The sequence below is a fragment of the Pseudophryne corroboree genome, chromosome 7, assembly GCF_028390025.1.
Source record: "Pseudophryne corroboree isolate aPseCor3 chromosome 7, aPseCor3.hap2, whole genome shotgun sequence".
NCBI lineage: Eukaryota > Metazoa > Chordata > Amphibia > Anura > Myobatrachidae > Pseudophryne > Pseudophryne corroboree.
Genome location: NC_086450.1, coordinates 154,320,571 through 154,341,707, shown reverse-complemented (window position 1 = coordinate 154,341,707; position 21,137 = coordinate 154,320,571). Strand labels below are relative to the sequence as shown.

Genomic DNA, 21,137 nt, shown 5'->3' with positions numbered 1-21,137 from the left:
AACCAATGTGCGGAAATAATGTATCTTGCCAACCAGTTGTCAACCCTTTATACTAACATGTATAAAGGGCACTACTGTGTGGTGTAATGGGAATAAGGAGCAATACGGTGTGGTATAATGTGAATGAGGGGCAATACAGTGCGATGCCAATGTGAATAAGGGGCACTAATGTGTGACGTAACATGAATAGTGGACACAATCGTGTGATATATTGGGGTACTATTGTGTGACTGTGCCCAGCAAGAACATACCCCTTTTTTGGGCTATGCCTCACAATGCGCCTGTAATTTAAATAGAGGTTGGCTATGCTGGCTGGCGGTCTGGCGCCCTTTTTTACTCAGAGCAGCTGTGCGTGACATCACATAGCCTCCCCTTAAAACACTTTGCCCAGCATGCCCACAAAACACTGCCCCCCCCCCCCCAAACGACCACCGTTGTCAATCACCTTGTGCAAGAAGAAGTGTTGCACACTGTGGCTGGTACGCATGCACACACCAGATGGGTGCGGCTGCTGCGTACAGACGAGCGGCTGCGTCCATCTTTGAATTGCCCCCACAGTCCCTATTTCAAATATGGGGGTTGGGGTCACCAATGCTCTTTTTGCACAGGGCACCAAAATGAGAATTGCTATGGGTTAGGGGGTATTGCTGACTGCTGCTATGATCTTTGTTGCTGGGTGATGGTTGCTGTGCTGGGAGATGGTGCTGGGTCAGAGGCAGAACTAGTAACGGTGCTAGGGGTCATTAGCCAAAATCTTGTGTAGGGCAACAAATTGGTTAGGGACGACTCTGCTTGAGGACCACGTTTGGGAACCACTGGTGTAAATTACAAAGTAAAAAAATAAATTCAGGGTGAAATGGATTTAGAAATAAAAAGTAACATCATGTGCGGACGCATCAGTAAGGTGTTGGGGATGAACGGCCGCTGACACACTGTGTCTGCAGGTTGGGGACTTGCCGCGCACACATACTACAGTGAGGAGGTGGCAGGGGTAGTTGGATGGCTGCCATTGGCACACGTTGCTGGGGAGGAGGGGGAGGAGGAGGGGGAGGGGGGGCGGACACAAACGATAAAGAGCCCGCAGGGGGTTTGGAGTGCGGGAGTCCGGTGCTACAGTAATCTGGCGGGGTCCCGCCAGTAAAGTAAAGGGACAGCGGGCAGTGGGAGGTCCTCTGTTGCTGGTGGGGAGGAGGTAGAGGGGCTGCGACTGCAGTTGGAAAGACCCTGAGACCTGGCAATTAGGATAAATATCACTTTAAGAAAAACTGGCTCCGCAAAAGTAGCAATTTTTCTGAAGTGATCAATTTATTATACAGAAATGATGAAGTCTAAAAAATTGTGAACGAGAAGGCTGAGAATTGAAAACTACAAATTCTCAATTCACAAATTTTTCATGATGAATATACACCCTAGTGCAGGGCTGGCCAAACCAGTCCTCAAGATCAACCAACAGTTCACATTTTCCAGACCACTTAGCTAGTGCACAGGTGTAGTCATTACTAATTAAGTTGTGCTTCTGCTGCATTTATTCCTAGCTGACAATTCTACAGATCTCTAGGAGACCTTGAAAACATGAGCTGTTGGTAGATCTCGAGGACAGGTTTGGCCAGCCCTGCCCTAGTGCATAGGTTCTCAAACTCAGTCGTCAGTAACCCAAAGAGTGCATGTTTTCCAGTTCTCCAAATCACAAGTGAAGTAAATAGCTCCACCTGTGGATCATTTAAATTGTCACTGAGTAATAAAAATACCTACAGTATGCACATACTTGCCTACCTGACCCTCTCCATGAGGGAGAAAATGCTCTTTTCCTGGACTTTCCTGGTAATGTATGATTGCCATCACCTGTGGTGAAACACCTTTCTTATCAATTAACTAGCTCACCACAGGTGATGGCAATCATACATTACCAGGAAAGTCCAGGAACAGAGCATTTTCTCCCTCATGGAGAGGGTCAGGTAGGTAAGTATGAGTATGCACCTGCTAGGTGACCTGGAAAACTAAGCTGTCTGGGAGCCTAAGGACTGAGGGGGTAATTCAGAGTTGATCGCAGCAGCAAATTTGTTAGCAGTTGGGCAAAACCATGTGCACTGCAGGGGGGGGGGGGCAGATATAACATGTGCAGAGAGAGTTTAATTTGGGTGGGATGTGATCAAACTGAAATCTAAATTGCAGTGTAAAAATAAAGCAATCTGTATTTACCCTGCACAGCAACAATATACCCCATTCAAATCTAACTCTCTCTGCAAATGTTATATCTACCCCACCTGCAGTGCACATGGTTTTGCCCAACTGCTAACAAAGTTGCTGCTGCTATCAACTTTGAATTACCCCCTGAGTTTGAGAACCACTCATCTAGAATGAAACAACTCTGTCAATGGGGCAGATTCAATTGCTGTTGGGAAATGTAAAAAAAAAAACCACAGCTGCGTGGGGTTTTAGTATTCAGTTGTGGCACAGAAAATGGGACGCTGTGATTTCTATAGAAATCACTGGTTAATTTTTCATGCACCACCAGAGAAAGTCTGATTTTCCCTAAAATCGTTCATTTTCTGAAAAAATAACTGGAACTTGTTCTATTACCCAGGCAGCACCCCCCTAATTAGTACTAATTAAGTAATTGGAAGTTTCCAATTAGTTTAATTAGTCAGTTATTACTTCCTTTCCGAAGCAGTGTCGACTTCATCCAGCCTCGGAAGCCGGGCCTTTTGCAACACCGTGAGTATGTGATTGTTTGGCTGTTTGCAAGTGTGCAAGTGTCTGTATGAATGTGTAAGTATGTGTATGTGACCCCCAATGTGGGTGACTCCCCCTCCCACCAGATTCATGTAACCCCTCTGAAATCTGCCACTGGACTGCATTTCCCAGTTCTATATACTATATATTCTGAAAAAAAATGGAAACAGCGGGAATTGGGAGAGCGCATACCTACGGTAATCTAAAATTAGGTACAAGGTACATGCTAAACCTTGCACCCAATTGAATTCCCCCCAATGAATCTGCTAAATAATCCCATATTCAGTACCATTGGTTGGCACAACAATCCGAAGCTGACATAGATGTTAATTAATAGCAGACTAGATAGACTACTTGGCCTTTATCTGCCAACATTGCATCCTTATATGATACAGTAGGGGAGTTGTATCAATAGTGGAGTAGTTGAAAAAAGCAACCAATCAGATTCTGTCATTTTATAGCCTGTGGCAGATAAATTGTATTTATTGTAAAAGCTAATTTGTTGCTATGTGCAGCTTCTCTTCTTTTTCTCTCTCCAAGGCTTGATACATCTTCCACTGTATCTGATGTAGTGTAATTACATTTAACCAGATAGAACAAAAACATATATTTAGTAAAGGTCAAACAAGGATGAAATACTTTAAACAAGCTATTCTGTGAATTGAATAGTCAGAATGAATGACAAATGACTACTTAGAAGTTCCTGGTACAATGTTAGGTAAATTTAAATTGAATGAAATTGCTGTTTCTACCTCAAGAATATATTGGCAAAACCATCAATATAAAAGACAACCCCATTAACAGTATCACTGCGGGTACCTTAAAAGCTCCATTAGTATGAAAAATGTGCAGTTTAGTGGTGTTTAAGGTGCTTACATCGCTGCCTCTCCTGGATTCCTATGTACAATTAGCCAATTCATTAGTCAATGTGACACTGATCGCAGAAGGATTGGGAGACGATTCGTTAGTTAAGGAGACTCTAGTTATATGAACTGCTCAGAAAAAGCCTTATCCGTACAGCTGTGGACAGTGATAAACACAAAAAAACATGTATAAACCTTAAATAATATGTAAGATATAAATAAACACAGCATTGCAAACGCATCTGCAAATTGTTGTGTGTGTGTGTGCTTCTCGTCATAGGTGTGCGCTGAAGCCAACACAGCGGAACTGCTCCAGAACTTTCACCCTCCACCAGATGACAGACTACCTTCTCCACCCCTTAGTCTGGAACATAGACTGCTCACCTGGGCCACCCAGGTAAGCAGCCAATATGTCCTGGACGAAGTGGGGTGTGTAGACCATAATGCGGCAGAGGGGGGACATCTTAGATCAGCACCCCCGTGTTGGCGTTTACACGCGCCTATGCTCCTCATGCTAAAGATTTCCAAAGTGTGAGAGGAGCTGCCTGATGCAAACACATCCATACAGTGCCCTGCCATATGCTCTTTCTGTGCCAGCTCCTGTGCCCACAACACTTTGGCATTAGATACCTCATCTGTGTTCTCCCGGCGTCACCCAGCTCCACTCCTGGCGCTCTCACTCCCTGCCAGGTGACCCGGCTCTTAAGGCAAAGTGTATGGGCTGTAACACACTGGCCGGTTTCTCCCGGATGGCAAAAAGCCGGACAAACTTTGTCCGGCTTTTTGCCATCTGGGAGAAACCGGCAGAGTCTGTCACACAGGACGGCTTTGAGCTGTGTGTGATGCTGTGCGCATGCGCAGCATCAGACACGGCTTCAGATAAAACCGTTGTGTGTGAAAGCTCCCCTTCACACACACGGTTCACTGGCTGCAAAGACGGCCCGGCGGCCGCCCAGCAGCCGGACCTTCCAGTGGTGAGACCCGGCTGCAACCCGGCAGCCGGGCCGGGGCTGTGCAGTGTGAAGGGACCCTACCCCTCACACTGTTAACTACAATGCCGGCACGAGAAAAAGCCGTCCGGCTTTTTCCCGGCCGGCAAAAGCCGGGTAGTGTGTTTTAGCCCTATGTCTGGGGGAGGGGGTGGAGCACAAGGGACAGACAGCTATAGCACTGCCCGCTGCAATGTACTGTATAATAGTAGTGGTGTGCTCGGCAGAGGAGACAGGTACACCGCTACAATTATATATTGCTGCAGGCGGTAGATGGTGGCTCATAAACAGACAAATATCACATATGGATGGTTCAGCTCACAGGACATGAGTGTTCTCTGCAAGCACACTGTCCATACCACCCTAGTTACGGCTTTACTGCCATATTACAAGCTGTGTATAAAATATGCAGGAGCTGGTTGGTTGATATTTTATCTTCATCAACTTTATATCTTTCCAAGGCTTAGTACATACATCCCACAATCACTCAATTTGTAGCCAGCATATTGCACTACATTTTAGGAATTTTCAGTGAGAATTTGGCTGATCTTTCCTTTACCTTACACTGAAATAAGTTTTCTCTACTATCAAAAACAGCTGCATTTTTTGGGGCTATGAACTGCTAATATTAGCAAGTGCAGCTGCCTCCTGAAAAAGAAGACAGGCTCCCACCGGAGCAATGACAGAGTCCATACCAATTGCGTACATGAACGCAATGCCAATGCTGTAACAAGGAACTTCGACACCTTGGTCATGTAGACTGGCCACACAGTAGCGACGCTGACACCATGGGGGAGAATCAAATGTTTGAAAAGTCAGTTAGGAGTCTGTTTTTTTCCTATCTAATAGACAGGGAAAAAACAGACCCCCTCTGACTTTTCAAACAATTGAATATCCCCCTCATGTTTCTGTATGTGCATGATCTCAGCAGAAGGCAGAAACACTACCCAGAAATAGCTATGACACACCTGCGTTTTTGCCGCCACTCCCTGTTACCACTCCCAAATGGTAATTTCCTGTCAATCTGTCAATCACTCTTCATTAAAAATCTCATTGCGAGCGCATCGCAGAGGTACCTTGGCACGTACGCAGTGCCTAGTCTGCATGATAATCACTCAGCTGCATGACCATTGGCATTGTGTACAAACATGAATTAGGCCCCATATGTGAGTGTCCCATCAGAGCCCAGAAGTGGTGGATCTAGGGGGTCCCTGGGGAGGAGGAGAGAGTGTTACAGGAGGAGATCACCAATACCCCCCCATGGATGCGTCATTGGAACCTAGTTGCATGTTATGCCCCTTGAGTCACAAATGGATATGCACCAGAAATTATTCATGCCTCTGCATCATTCATACCTAGGTATGTGGAAGCATGCAAACTCGGTTCAAGAAATGGATGTAGGATCAACTCTGCATCAGCCCTAAGATGTCAAGTCAGTTTTTATCTGTGTTACTGATTTGAAAGCAGTGTGTGAGCAAGGCCACTGTGTGTCTCTGAGACTTTGTGCACTAGCCAGTTCTTTTCCTTTTTTTGCTTATGCAGTTTGCCGCAGAATTGTTCTACTGTCCTACTGTATATTCTTACTGGTGATAACACAGACTGTCTTTGTTTTGCAAGGACTTATCCATATTAGAATTTTCCCATACTGTGTTCCAAATGGAAACCACCCAGGAATTGGAAGACATAGAGCTCTCTTAATCTCTACGCTGTATAAAATGTACAACTCAGAGATTACTGTGAGGGATCTTTACTGAAATCAATGATCTCTGTGCAGCACCTTATTAAGTTTTTCTCTGGAGATACGTTCCATGTTGAACATAGCTCAAGAAAGTCTTCTTGTGGATAAGCTCTACCACTGGCAAAGTAAAAAGACAAACGCACACTTTTAAATGATCTCAATATTGGTTTGTGCTCATACAACATGTCAAAATTACATATTACTCCATCCAGAGCATTAAGGGGTGTGTGGCTAATGCTGTTGCCTAGGTTACAAAGCCAAGCAGGCAGTCAGTCAGTGCCCCGATGGTACCCATTTGCAGCATAGAAAGGCACAGGGCACTAATCTTGCTGCTTCTTTGCTCCTTGCTATGGCTCTGAATATACAATTCAGGGTGTGTTTTTCTTTTATTACAATTTTTGCTGTTTCCTTTTAATATTTGTATAGTACATATGAAAAAGTATTTCATGTTTAATGATATTTTTGTGAATTACAGAGTTCTAATGCATTGTTAGTATATATAATGATAATCTGTTCTTTTTTGTCCATGCTTTAGGTAGCAATCCCTGCCAGGTCAACAATGGTGGATGTTCCCAGTTGTGTTTACCAACCTCTGAGACAACTCGAACTTGTATGTGTACGGTTGGATACAACCTTCGAAAGAATCGCATGTCTTGTCAAGGTATACAGAGTTATATGTGTTTGAGTCTAGAACAGAACATTGTAATGTGGCTGCTATTATATATCTCATTTGATATTTGCTGTTGGACAACATACAGTACAAGTTTAATGGTGAAAGTGTCTTACAATAAACCCCACTATTAATTGTACAATGATTCTTAGAACAAAGTGACAATCCTGCTCTTACGGGATTGAGTAACATGGGGGGTCATTCCGAGTTGTTCGCTCGTTATTTTTTTGTCGCAACGGAGCGATTAGTCGCAAATGCGCATGCGCAATGTCCGCAGTGCGACTGCGCCAAATAAATTTGCTATGCAGTTAGGTATTTTACTCACATCATTACAAGGTTTTTTCTTCGTTCTGGTGATCGTAATGTGATTGACAGGAAGTGGGTGTTTCTGGGCGGAAACAGGCCGTTTTATAGGTGTGTGCGAAAAAACGCTACCGTTTCTGGGAAAAACGTGGGAGTGGCTGGATAAACGGAGGAGTGTCTGGGCGTACGCTGGGTGTGTTTGTTACGTCAAACCAGGAACGAAACTGACTAAACTGATCGCAGATGCCGAGTAAGTGTGGAGCTACTCAGAAACTGCTAAGAAGTGTCTATTCGCAATTCTGCTAATCTTTCGTTCGCAATTTTGATAAGCTAAGATTCACTCCCAGTAGGCGGCGGCTTAGCGTGTGCAGCTTGCGAGCGAACAACTCGGAATGACCCCCATGGTTCAGTCCAGCTTTATGTTTTGATGCCACAAGGGATTGAAAAATGTTTTTTTTTTAACCAAGTAGCCCATGAACGATATAATACTAGGTAAAAAAGATTTTGAATATTCGTAGTGCTGTACAATTAGGTCTCCAAAGTAATTTTGTTGCCTTTAACATTATAATAAAACTCTATTAATCCTTAGGAGTTTATTTACTAAGCCTTGGAGAGAGATAAATTGGATGGAGATAAAGTACCAACCAACCAGCTCCTAACTGTAATTTTCAAACACAGCCTGTAACATGGCAGTTAGGAGCTGCTTGGTTGGTACTTTATCTCTGTCCACTTTATCTCTCTCCAAGGCTTAGTAAATAGACCCCTCAATTGGTTATTACCCCACAATCATCCACATACCTATGTATTACTTTTCTGTAGCAATGGGTATAGGTCTAAAGAGGTTTTCTGATGTTTTGCTAGACTTTGGCCTATGCATCAAATTATCGGTAATACTTGTATATTTGTATAATCACTATGCAGGTATAGAGTCATTTCTCATGTACTCTGTGCACGAAGGAGTTAGAGGAATTCCGCTTGACCCAAGTGACAGAATGGATGCACTCATGCCAATATCTGGAACATCCTTTGCAGTCGGCATAGACTTCCACGCAGGTAGGTTATTACACATTGTTAATGCAAATAAATCAGTTACTTTTATATTGCATTTTAATATAATTCTGAATCTGCTCAACATTCTACAATAGAGATTGCTCAAAACCCCACATTACAAATCTTATCATTGGGCTTTATGGAAGGTTCTTCAGTGGTCCTCAAAGTGCCACCTGCTGTTGTTTGCTTAGGTACAATGATAATCTGGCATTATTGATTAAAAAGTGACTAATTTATATTGCAAGCAGAGCGTTTGGCATTTTCTAGAACAGTCTGAAAAAGCTGATTCAATTAAATTGCTGATATAATTGATCCCAACTGTGGATGACAATGACAACTGTTTAGTTTGGGATGTACTGTACTGGCCCCATATTCACATTTGAACACTGTTAGCACAGTGGTCATAGGAAATACCTGTGATTTCACCATGTAATATTTCCTCCAGGTAGAGAGGCCCAGTACTTTGTATGGGATATCTGAATTCGTTTTAGAGCTGTGGTGATCTGAATCTAAGAGTTGTAACTATTTTAGTTACATACAGTATACAGTAACACTGTTTCCCAAAATTGTTTGAATCACGGTGCCCTAGAGTATCAGCATTTATTTCCTTCCTGCCACTCCAATGTCAAAAGTTTTTTTATTCAGAAATTCTGCAAAAATTATTATATTAAGTAAATTGTGCTTCTACGTATGTCAATTTTAGGTTCAGTAATGTGATGGTGGTCAGAGTTTGCACTTCTGTTTGCCCACATATTTTATGATTGGCAGCCACCAGCACTGATTTTTCGTATTACATTGGCTATAAATAATATATTTTGATTCTGGACCACCAACATGTGGCACCCCTGCACCCAGTTTGGGAACCACTGACATATACTGTAGATTGCTTTGGATCTACTGTACTAGTATAAAAAAAAGCTGAATAACCATTTGAGTTTTTGATGATTTCTAAGTTAAAATAAAAAGGGGACCATGTTTTAGCTCATACAGTATATATCCCAAAGACCTTGAATCAACAGACTGTATATTTGGGATCTCTACTGTTGGGGGACCTGAACCTAAACATTCTATGCCAAGTATTTTTTTGGTGTAATACTAAATATGTAAAAGTAACAGTAGAAGGAATTATTAGAATGTAGTAAATTGCTTTTCGTGTTATTTTATCGGTTTCCCTACCTAATGAACAGAAGTTAAAATGCACTCTATTTTAATGTTACCCAAATAAGCCCTTATAATAAGAAGATTGTGTATGACTCAGTAATCATGTAGTCCAAGGACTAATTTGATCCAAATCCTATTTCACATACTATTGGTTTCACATAGGCAACAGATAGAAAAACTTTACTAAGACATCAAAACTCATTACCATTGTAGATTGGTTTCCTATGTCCTATTATGAGTCCAAAAATACATTTTTAAGGTTCCTTGATCCCCCTCCCTTCAGGCTGGCGGACAAGATGCCATGCAGAGTGTGTAATAGATTTCCTAGATGGCAGGAATGATTTACTGAAATATTTTTATTAAACTTAAAGTAGCAAATGGATGAGCTTGGATGATGGCCGCAGGAGTAATAGGTGTTTGGTAGGACTGGATTTCAACACTTCTCAGATATTTGTGCTGAACTACAGTATATTCCATCAACTTTTAAGAAATTTTTCATATTGTGTCAGATTATTTGATTCTTTGAAGAGGAAGAAATATTCATAATTTGTACTTTTAGCTTCCTTATTTTTACCATACGGATACCATTACCCACAGAAATCTCAAGTAACTACAGTTATTTATAAAATAATCAATAATGACCACACACATGCAGTTTGGACTGCCAGACATAGAATCAATCCTTTTTTTCTCTCAATACATCACACTGTCAGAGGATTTAACAGCCAGTAAAGTACAATGAATCTCAATAAGAGTGCTCATTAGGTACACATGGAGATATGTAGCAGAGTTTGGAGAGAGATAAAGTGGCAACTAATCAGCTCCCGTCACTTAAGAAGCTGTGTTTGAAATGTAAGTTAGGAGCCCATAAGGCAGACCATATGTGTGTGTGTCCACTTAGCCACCTCTCTTTCACTGCAAAATAATGCCCAATACATTTTCAAGACATCTCTGAGAACTCATGTGTGCTCTGCATCTTAATCGCAACTGAGACTCTGTGCGCAAGGACTCTGGATGCATGTGCAGTGCGTCCGACTCTTAACCATGCCCTTGTAGTTTTTGTCCCAGTTTTAATTGGAAAAACCACTACAAAAGACTGTACTGCCTTGTTCTGTCACAACTGTTATCCTTTACTCAGTTTTTTACAATTCCAAACTCACACGAATTTAGGGGATCCAAGTTGAACCTAGTCTCGATTCGGAGCATCCCTCAGTTTGGAATTAGGATTTGAAATCAGAATTGGCTTTTGGATTGTTTGTAAGTCCCTCTTATGATTTCAGGTGCTACTTCACACAGGACAGTGTGGTCAAAATTGACTGGAAATAAATGGTATTGATGTTAATAATACTATAGGTTTAAAAATAGGTCCAAATAACATGATTTTAACAGTTTTTATCTATTTCAAGAAATCTAAAATCCAAACTAATTCCAAATCCAAACCAAAACATGTGAGGGTGGTTTTTGCAAACCGAAAAACAAAACCAAAACATGAGGGCCCGTGCACATCTCTAATTAGGCATGGAGGGCTCTGAAAAGATCTCTGTTTGCACTCCGATAGCTCCTTCCATAGGAAAGAGTTGCTAATGCTATCGGAAACGAAGGTTTCTGGAGCTTTTTAAATTGTTAAAGACTGCCATTCCTATATAAGACTATAAGGATGTTAGTTTTCCTCCCTTTTCATCTGATGTTTATTGTGTTAAGTACAGTATATCCAGTACCTAAATGGGAATTTTAAGGGAACATGGTGTAATAAATAGGCCCCTACACTGGCGGATCTGGGGGGTGGATAACTCTGTCTGTGCTCCCCCTGTCATTTCTGGCATTTATTTATTTTTTTAATGAAAGGAGAACAGCCGCTGTCTCCATTGTGTTTGAAAGAGCTGGCAGGCACAAGGACCAGCTGTGGCTCTACCAGCAGGCATTCGTCTGGCACAATGTGCTACTGCGCATGTACGGCAGCAGACACTAAAGCCAGGAAGTTTGAAGAGGACTCCAGCGGGGTATGTGGTGATGTGAGCGCCAGGTGAGTACTGGAGAATGGAAGAGAGCAGTTCTGTGAGGGGAAGGGTGTGTGCCGTGAAACATTGGATAGAGAAACATCAAGAAATGGGGGCATCAAAGTGTGCTCTGCTGTGCTGTGAACATTAAAGGGTGGTGTCAAAGTGTGCCATACTGTGGACATTAAATGGGGGGATTATGTGCTGAAAACATTAAAGGGGGGATGGGTTAAAGCGTGGTGGGGTGTGGAAGTGCAGTGTGCATTGAAGGGGCTGGAGGGGGAGTGCTGTGCTCATGGGGATGGCATATCCTATGAGGCCATGCCCCTTTTCTTGGAGTGCTCTCCCCTTCATCTATCATGGTGCGCCGTCCCACTATAATTTTCTTCTGGTTCCAGCCCAGGCCCTAAGACTGATTGATGTTTCACAATAAGAAGACCTCAAAATGTTTTGAAATGTGGGAGAATTTTAATAATATACAGTACTTCATGACAATTTTCTGTCATTGCTTGAAAAAAAAAAAATAATTGGAAAAAATAACAAAGTATATTTTTTCATGGTGCTGCTGTACTTTTCCCTACTTAATGGGTAGATATAAAAGAAAATCTACATGGGTAGAGAAATAAATTATTGCAGTGCCGTACTTTCCAAATGGGCCTCTTTGTGAGGGTGTAAATCAGCTCTGGTCTTGAATGGGTTAATATGTGCAAGCTCTCACAAGCACAGTGATGTGGGTAATTAATCCTCCCCACCACTCTCTATTCATGTTAGACGTAAATGATGGAGGAGAATCATTACTGAGTCTCACACAGCATTAAGAAAAAGCCTTCGTCTGCGTTCTAGCAAGGTTCAGCCGACACGCTGATGTCAGCAGACGCTGCTGCTGCTGCTTGGGAGGTGAAGGCAGTGTCATTTTTGTATTATGGGGTTTTACTGCTTGGAAAACAGGTTGTGGAAACTTTAGATTAAAAGTGCTTCAATCCAAAAGTGTGAAAGATGCTTAATACTAAGAGATTCCTGTGTAAGGTCCAAACATACACAATTGACTACCACATATCCTTTCATTTGCTAGTAGAAAGTATATTCGAGTTGGCTATGGCTAATGTGCAATATGGCAGCTCCAAAGGATATTAAATATGTGCTGAATAAGCTTTATCCCCAACATACCAATTTTCTAACTGTAAAGTAATAATGGAACTATGGGGCCCATTTATCAATGAGTTTTATCATGTACAACGAGTTTTAAAATGTGTTTCATATGATAAATGCTGATAAATGGTGCTCCAGTCAATCAGCTCCCAACTGTCATTTTTCAAAAACACATGACAGTTGAGAACTAATTGGCTGAAGCACCAGTTATCATATGCAACAAATTTTAAAACTTGTTGCATATGATAAAACTTGTTGCTAAATGCGCCCCTATGTTTTTAAGCAGAGTACCGTTTGATTAATAACATGGTTGTTATCTACCAAAATTAACACAAATGCCATTCTAGAAATATGTTTCCATAAAACTGAAATACTCCATGCTGTAATGCATTACTTCTGATAGTTGAAGAAACTGTGACACTGTCATGATCATTCAGAAAACCAGTAACAACACGCATCAACAGGGCAGGATCAAGGTCTGTGGGGGCTCCTGGGCAACAAAGTTGTGGGGGCCCCCCTATTAATAATATATTAACAGATATATCTAACATTACAGGCTTATATATATATATATATACACAAGGAATCCCTGCACTCTCACAATATAACAGCCAACTGCTGGGGTGTCTATCAGAGTCCAGCCCTTTCAGGGGCGGGGCCCATAGCACAATACAGGATATCCCACTCTCGTGGGAAAAGATAGCACTCTCCAGACTTAATATCAAATAAAGCAAAAAGGTAAATTTAATGCAAAGGTAATCTCACAGTTCAAATGTAGTTTCAAAGCGATTTTCAACGTTTCGGTCCCTGGCGGGGCCTTTCTCAAGGAATATACAGTCAGTCAGCAATGTTAACGATACAGCATGGGTCAGCTTTGCAGGAGAACCGGAGACACAGATCTTGCCTCACCGGCCCCTGCTAAATACCCATCCAAGGGGCGCCAGACACGCCCCCAACACGGCCGTGGGCCGTGTGGAACGCATAGCTGGAACGCAAGCGCATCACTTCCGCCGGAAGTGGGCTGCGTCCAGACATTTGGCTCAGCAGTGTATCAAAGTAGCGGTCACTGTCAACATGTGAACCGCACTTGGAGCGAATTGTGTCACTTCCGGTGACGCGATGTGTCCATGGCAACCGCTATCAACAGCTCAGGGTTATACACACCACATCCGTAATTATAACGGCTCGCGGCGCTGGGCAAATTGCACATGGGTAAAAAGTAACTGTAGATGGTAACATGGGGCTCATATAATCAGCATTGTCAATAAGCTTAATACGGCCTGCATTAAACAGGTCGGGGGACAAATCAATACGGTTGCCATGGCGACCATTAGTATACACATACTTGGGGTATAGCAGAGGCCGGTGAGGTCAATCAATAGATGGATATATGATGTTTAAACAGTTTAAGGCCAAGAATGAGACATGTTGTGACAATCAATTAGAGAAACATAGTAGCAACTCATATACATAAATCATAGTGAGTTAAGACAAACATCATGCATATAAACAATTCCTGGTACAGTGCCCGGCAGTGCATAGGCTACGTGGAGCAATGTTATTGAAAATTACAGAGATTATTTGAATAGAGTTAACCAGAAAATAGGCTGTTATTTCAGAAAAATAGACAGGGGGTTATATTCGTTCATACCCCTCGGGGCTATTGTATCAAGTATATGAATCCACATGCTTTCCTTTTTCTTCAGCAGAAGAGCGCGGTCTCCACCCCTGGTAGGTGAGGGTATCCAATCAATTAGTTTAGACCTTAGATCAGAGACTTGATGCTTAAATGTCATGAAATGTCTAGCTACCGGCAAAACTGCCGAACCCGTGGCAATGGCTTGATGTATAGATGTCCTATGGTTTGCCATACGATCTCTAAAGCGTCTCGTGGTCATGCCCACGTAGTACAGCCCGCAGGGGCAAGTCAAAATATAGATCAGGTCGTCCATAGCACAGTGCAATCTAAATTTAATGGCTATGGGGCGACCAGAGTGCGGGTGCGGAAAGTGCGAACCAGTTAACATGGCCCTGTATGTAGTGCAACCAGTGTACTTAAAGCATCCCGGACGTCTCTCATGCAGCCATGTAGTGCTTTGTGTCCCTTCATTGCCAGCCATGGGTCTCAGAAGTAACTGCTTTAATGTTCTTAGATGCCTCGCAAAAGCAAGGAATAAGTTTGACTCATCTGTAAATCCAACACTGCCTACTAATACACCAGAACGGATGGTCTTTACAACCACCTTTGACAATGTCTCCAATAAACTCAAGGGAACCATACGTAGAAATTGGCCCATTCTTGTCACGGATGACCGTCTTAAATTGAAGAGGAGCCCACCACCCATGATGGCCTATCGAAGATCGGCTAATTTAAAGCAGCTACTTCTGAGACCCATGGCTGGCAATGAAGGGACACAAAGCACTGCATGGCTGCATGAGAGACGTCCGGGATGCTTTAAGTGCACTGGTTGCACTACATGCAGGGCCATATTAACTGGTTCGCACTTTCCGCACCCGCACTCTGGTCGCCCCATAGCCATTAAATTTAGATTGCACTGTGCTATGGACCACCTGATCTATATTTTGACTTGCCCCTGCGGGCTGTACTACGTGGGCATGACCACGAGACGCTTTCGAGATCGTATGGCAAACCATAGGACATCTATACATCAAGCCATTGCCACGGGTTCGGCAGTTTTGCCGGTAGCTAGACATTTCATGACATTTAAGCATCAAGTCTCTGATCTAAGGTCTAAACTAATTGATTGGATACCCCCACCTACCAGGGGTGGAGACCGCGCCCTTCTGCTGAAGAAAAAGGAAAGCATGTGGATTCATAGACTTGATACAATAGCCCCGAGGGGTATGAACGAATATAACCCCCTGTCTATTTTTCTGAAATAACAGCCTATTTTCTGGTTAACTCTATTCAAATAATCTCTGTAATTTTCAATAACATTGCTCCACATAGCCTATGCACTGCCGTGCACTGTACCAGGAATTGTTTATATGCATGATGTTTGTCTTAACTCACTATGATTTATGTATATGAGTTGCTACTATGTTTCTCTAATTGATTGTCACAACATGTCTCATTCTTGGCCTTAAACTGTTTAAACATCATATATCCCCCTATTGAGTGACCTCACCGGCCTCTGCTATACCCCAAGTATGTGTATACTAATGGTCGCAATGGCAACCGTATTGATTTGTCCCCCGACCTGTTTAATGCAGGCCGTATTAAGCTTATTGATAATGCTGACTATATGAGCCCCATGTTACCATCTACAGTTACTTGTTACCCATGTGCAATTTGCCCAGCGCCGCGAGCCGTTATAATTACGGATGTGGTGTGTATTACCCTGAGCTGTTGATAGCGGTTACCATGGACACATCGCATCACCGGAAGTGACGCGATGCACTCCAAGTGCGGTTCACATGTTGACAGTGACCGCTACTTTGATACACTGCTGAGCCAAATGTCTGGACGCAGCCCACTTCCGGCGGAAGTGATGCGCTTGCGTTCCAGCTATGCGTTCCACACGGCCCACGGCCGTGTTGGGGGCGTGTCTGGGGCCCTTTGGATGGGTATTTAGCAGGGGCCGGTGAGGCAAGATCTGTGTCTCCGATTCTCATGCAGAGCTGACCCATGCTGTGTCGTTGACATTGCTGACTGACTGTATATTCCTTGAGAAAGGCCCCGCCAGGGACCGAAACATTGGAAATCGCTTTGAAACTACATTTGAACTGTTAGATTACCTTTGCATTAAATTTACCTTTTTGCTTTATTTGATATTAAGTCTGGAGAGTGCTATCTTTTCCCACGAGAGTGGGATATCCTGTATTATATATATATATATATATATATATATATAGAAGCCAGGGAATATCCGGCACTCCAATACAGCTGAAGGCAACTTATCTGGGTGCCCTTCAAAAAGATAATGTGGAATGTGGTGTCACGGACGGCACTCTAGCATGTAAATAAATCCAACAGAAGCCAGTGGTAATAGTCAACGTTTCGGAGCAGTGCTCTTTTATCAAGACTTAAAAAATACTGACAAAACATACAATTAAATACCTTACTATATACTCACCACGTGCATAGGGAAACCGCCGCAGGCGCCTGCTCCGGAATCCACATGACGTCATTGGCAGCCGCCGGCGCCCAGGATCCGTCACAGTAGCACGGGGCTGGGGGAGTGAAAACCATCACCATGCTAACCAGAATCCACAAACTACGGAAGAAACACACTGGATGATCAAAAGTGCATGCTCTCATCAAATGCTGCTGATGCTGTAATCTAAACAGATAACGTACTGTACGTAACGTACTGTACTGTACTGCAATGAGTCATTGCACAGGTACTGAGCTTCTACTGCAGATTCACAGAAAGGTTCCCTATCTAAGTGATTTTTCTGTACCTGGGTATCCGAATTTTTATTTTACAAGTTTTCTCACTATAAGGCCAAACTGGTTGTATACCAGAAAGCCCTGGTGATATATGGGATTTCCCACCAAGCACATATGAATGAGTCTTATCATATTTTACTATTCGTATAAACAACTGTTCGTTCCAGTCATTCGAGATGTACCCCTGATGAAGTCTTTTGTATAAGACGAAACGCATTGGGTTACCTGTATTGTGATGTTATCTCCGAACCAACTATAAGAAGGAGGAGACTGTTGTGAATCACCTACAATTGTATTCAATGCTAAGAGTCATACTGCTTAAAGTGTGGAATAACACATCTCTGTATCAATATTGATTTTGAAGTTATTATGTTTTTTAATAAATTTTATATGATGGAAAAGACAAGTTGGGAGTCTTAAGCAAAAATGATAATGACATAGCGGACACACTAAATGAGTTTTTTTCAACAGTATTCACTAGAGAGGACCCAATTCAGGGACTGACACACAATCTCAATAATGAGAATATCACACTGATAGGTACTTATTTAAGCGAGGAAGTAGTCTGTGACCGATTAAAACATTTAAAGATTAATAAATCACCAGGGCCCGATGGCATTCATCCAAGGGTTCTAATGGAGCTTCACTCTGAACTGGCAAAACCGCTATCTTTGATCTTTAAGGATTCAGTTATATCAGGTATGGTTCCCAAAGACTGGCGTATAGCGGAAGTAGTGCCTATATTCAAAAAGGGAAGTAAATCTGAACCAGGTAATTATAGACCAGTTAGTCTTACATCTATAGTGGGGAAAGTATTGGAAGGTATTCTAAGAGATAGTATTCAGAAGTTCCTTGAAACCAATAAGGTCATTAAAAGGAATCAACATGGGTTTATGAAGGACAGATCCTGTCAAACCAACTTACTTGGCTTTTATGAAACAGTAAGCGCAAACCTAGATCAGGGTAAAGACGTGGATGTAATCTTTTTAGACTTTGCCAAAGCGTTCGATACTGTACCACACATGAGACTTATCTACAAGCTACAAAAATCAGGGCTAGGAAGCACAATATGCACTTGGGTCAAAAACTGGTTAGATAATAGGGAGCAGCGCGTTGTGGTTAATGGATCTTTTTCAACTTGGACTGAAGTGCTAAGTGGTGTGCCGCAAGGCTCAGTATTAGGACCGCTATTGTTCAATATTTTCATTAACGACCTAACAGAAGGTCTAGAGAGCATGGTGTAAATTTTTGCAGATGATACCAAATTGTGTAAGGCTATAAATACAGAGGAGGATGCCGAGTCTCTTCAGAACGACTTAGTTAAATTAGAAGCATGGGCAGCCAAATGGAGAATGCGCTTCAACACAGACAAGTGTAAGGTAATGCACTGTGGTAACAAGAACAAAAATTACACCTACCTACTAAATGGGGTAAAATTAGGGGATTCTGTACTGGAAAAAGACTTGGGTGTCCTCATAGATAGCAAGCTAAGCAGTAGTACCCAAAGTAGGACTGCAGCAAAGAAGGTTAATAAGATATTAGCATGCATAAAATGGGGTATTGATGCTAGGGACGAGAGTATTATACTCCCGTTATATAAATCACTAGTGAGGCCACAACTTGAATACTGTGTACAATTCTGGGCACCGTACTACAAAAAGGATATCCTGGAGCTTGAAAAGGTACAGAGGAGGGCGACCAAACTAATTAAGGGCATGGAGACGATGGAATACAAGGAAAGGCTTGAAAGACTAGGCATGTTTACATTGGAAAAGCGGAGACTAAGAGGGGATATGATCAACATCTACAAATATATAAGGGGACAATACACAGAGCTTGCGCGGGACCTGTTTTTGGTTAGATCAACACAGAGGACTCGTGGACACTCGCTCAGGTTAGAGGAGAGGAGATTCCGCACAATACGGCGTAAAGGCTTTTTCACGGTAAGGACAATACGTGTTTGGAATTCCCTGCCCGAGGGAGTTGTAATGGTGGAATCTGTCAACACCTTTAAGAATGGGTTAGATAAATTCCTAATGGATAAGGATATCCAGGGGTATGGTGCATAGTCATGCATTATAGTTACTATAAATAGGGATAAAATGCAACGGCTGACAGCAGCATCAGTCAGAAATTTTAGTCAAATCATCATGCATAGGAGACCACAAATAGGTTGAACTCGATGGACAATTGTCTTTTTTCTACCTCAGATACTATGTTACAATGTTACTATGTTAACATGTTATTACTCTGTTTTAAACATTGTTAACTATTCAAAGGTTAAAAAATTGGGTGTTGATACGACCCCCTGGCGCCGATTCCCCTATTGTTGTGTGTATATATATATATATATATATATATATATATAAAATGTGTGTGTGTGTGTGTGTGTGTGTGTGTGTGTGTGTATATATATATATATATATATATATATATATTTGGATTGGAATTGGGTCCTGTCACTTTGGATGCTGGTGGTCAGAATACCGACACACAGGATCCTGGCACCTGGAATGTTAGTATGCTAATCCTCTACCCCACTAATCCTCCCTTCCCGTAGCCTGACCCTAACTGCCCTTACCCAGCCTACCCTCCCCATGGTGCCTGAACCTAATTCCCTACCCACAGCCTAAACCTAACCCTCCCACCCCCGAAGCCTAACCCTCCTCAGTGGTGCCTAACCCTAATCCTCCCTCTCTGCGGCCTAAACCTAACCTTCACACCCCGCAGCTTAACCCTAACAGTCACCCCGCAGCTTAAACCTAACCTCCTCCCCACCCTGCTGCCTGACCCTAAGAACACCTGGCATACTTACGTTTGGGATGCCGGCAATCGGAAAGTCGCTGGCTTCTAATAAATTGAGGGGCTGAGTGGCAAAAAGGCACGTGCCACAAATGAATTTTTCCAGGACAAAAAGATATGTCTTGAATATAATACTGTACCAGGGATTTGTATTTTGTTGTTGATGAGAAATAGGCACAAGTCACTATGGGGGTCATTATGACCTGATTGCTCGCTGCAGTTTATCACAGCACAGCGATCGGGTCTGAACTGTGCATGTCAAAGGCCGTCATTGCCTTGCGATCACCTTTGCCTGATTGACAGGCAGAGGCGGCCGCTGGGTGGGAGGGGGCTGGATGGCGGCATTGTCCAGCCAACGCAGGAGTGGCCGGACCATTGGGGGGGTGCGGCGGCTGCATGACGTCACACGCAGCCGCTGCGACCCAGGCAGCAAAGAAGTTCTCCCGGCCAGCCACAGGAGCTGCGCACAGCAATGATCAATTCGGAATGACCCCCTATGTTAGACGTTAGTGGAGTAGACGGTAGATGGCAGAAGCTAATGATGGCAGAAAAAAATCAAAATCCATGAAGATGTAGCATCCACTGAGCCCCTTAATTGATTAGCTGAGTTTTCCTGAATATTGGTCCGAATACAAATTGGCTTTAGCAACATATACTCCTTACTGAATGTATAATACTTGATGTAGATATGACAGGTAGAAATGATATGACGAAGCACTGACCATTTTAGTAGAAAAACATACAGACTTGGATTAATCATTTAGACAAAATAAGGTATGATGTGCTCTGTCCGGCCTCTATGAAAAATAATCTTACAGGATGTGCTAGCATTCCCGGTTACAATACTTTTTTCGGGTTGCCCCCACTCTGTGGAATGCCCTCTCTTCCGAAACAAGACATTGTTCTATCCTTCAAACCTTCAAGTGTTTTTTCAAAATGTACCTTTGTAGTCAGTTTACCAAATTCCTGAACCATCAACATAACTTCCCTAGGCTATTCAATCCAATTCATTCCTCTCTACACAGTTCACACAAAACTTACATGTATTCTTTTGCTATTACAAACACTGCTGTATGACTGAATCACAGAGCCCAACAAGCATTGTTTACCCTTGCTATGTTTAATTTAGCTGAACTGATTTGCACTTAACCTCATATTAATCTCCCTTTAACACCAGCTTACCACATTTTCTGTTAATATACTGTCTTGTTATATTTCTGTTTTGATCAAAATTGTAAAGTGCAACAGTTGGTGCTATATAAACAGAT

The 21,137-nt window shown here is 42.5% G+C and overlaps 1 protein-coding gene across 1 annotated transcript in view; it reads left to right on the top strand.

The window, feature by feature from the left end:
- The window catches only part of LRP1B (LDL receptor related protein 1B), a 1,835,733-nt gene that overhangs the window by 1,213,893 nt on the left and 600,703 nt on the right, over positions 1–21,137 (top strand). Inside the window, exons 34-35 of the mRNA XM_063932605.1 lie at positions 6,859–6,984; positions 8,218–8,349. Coding sequence (XP_063788675.1) covers positions 6,859–6,984; positions 8,218–8,349 — 258 coding nt within the window. The remainder of the gene's footprint in view (positions 1–6,858; positions 6,985–8,217; positions 8,350–21,137) is intronic.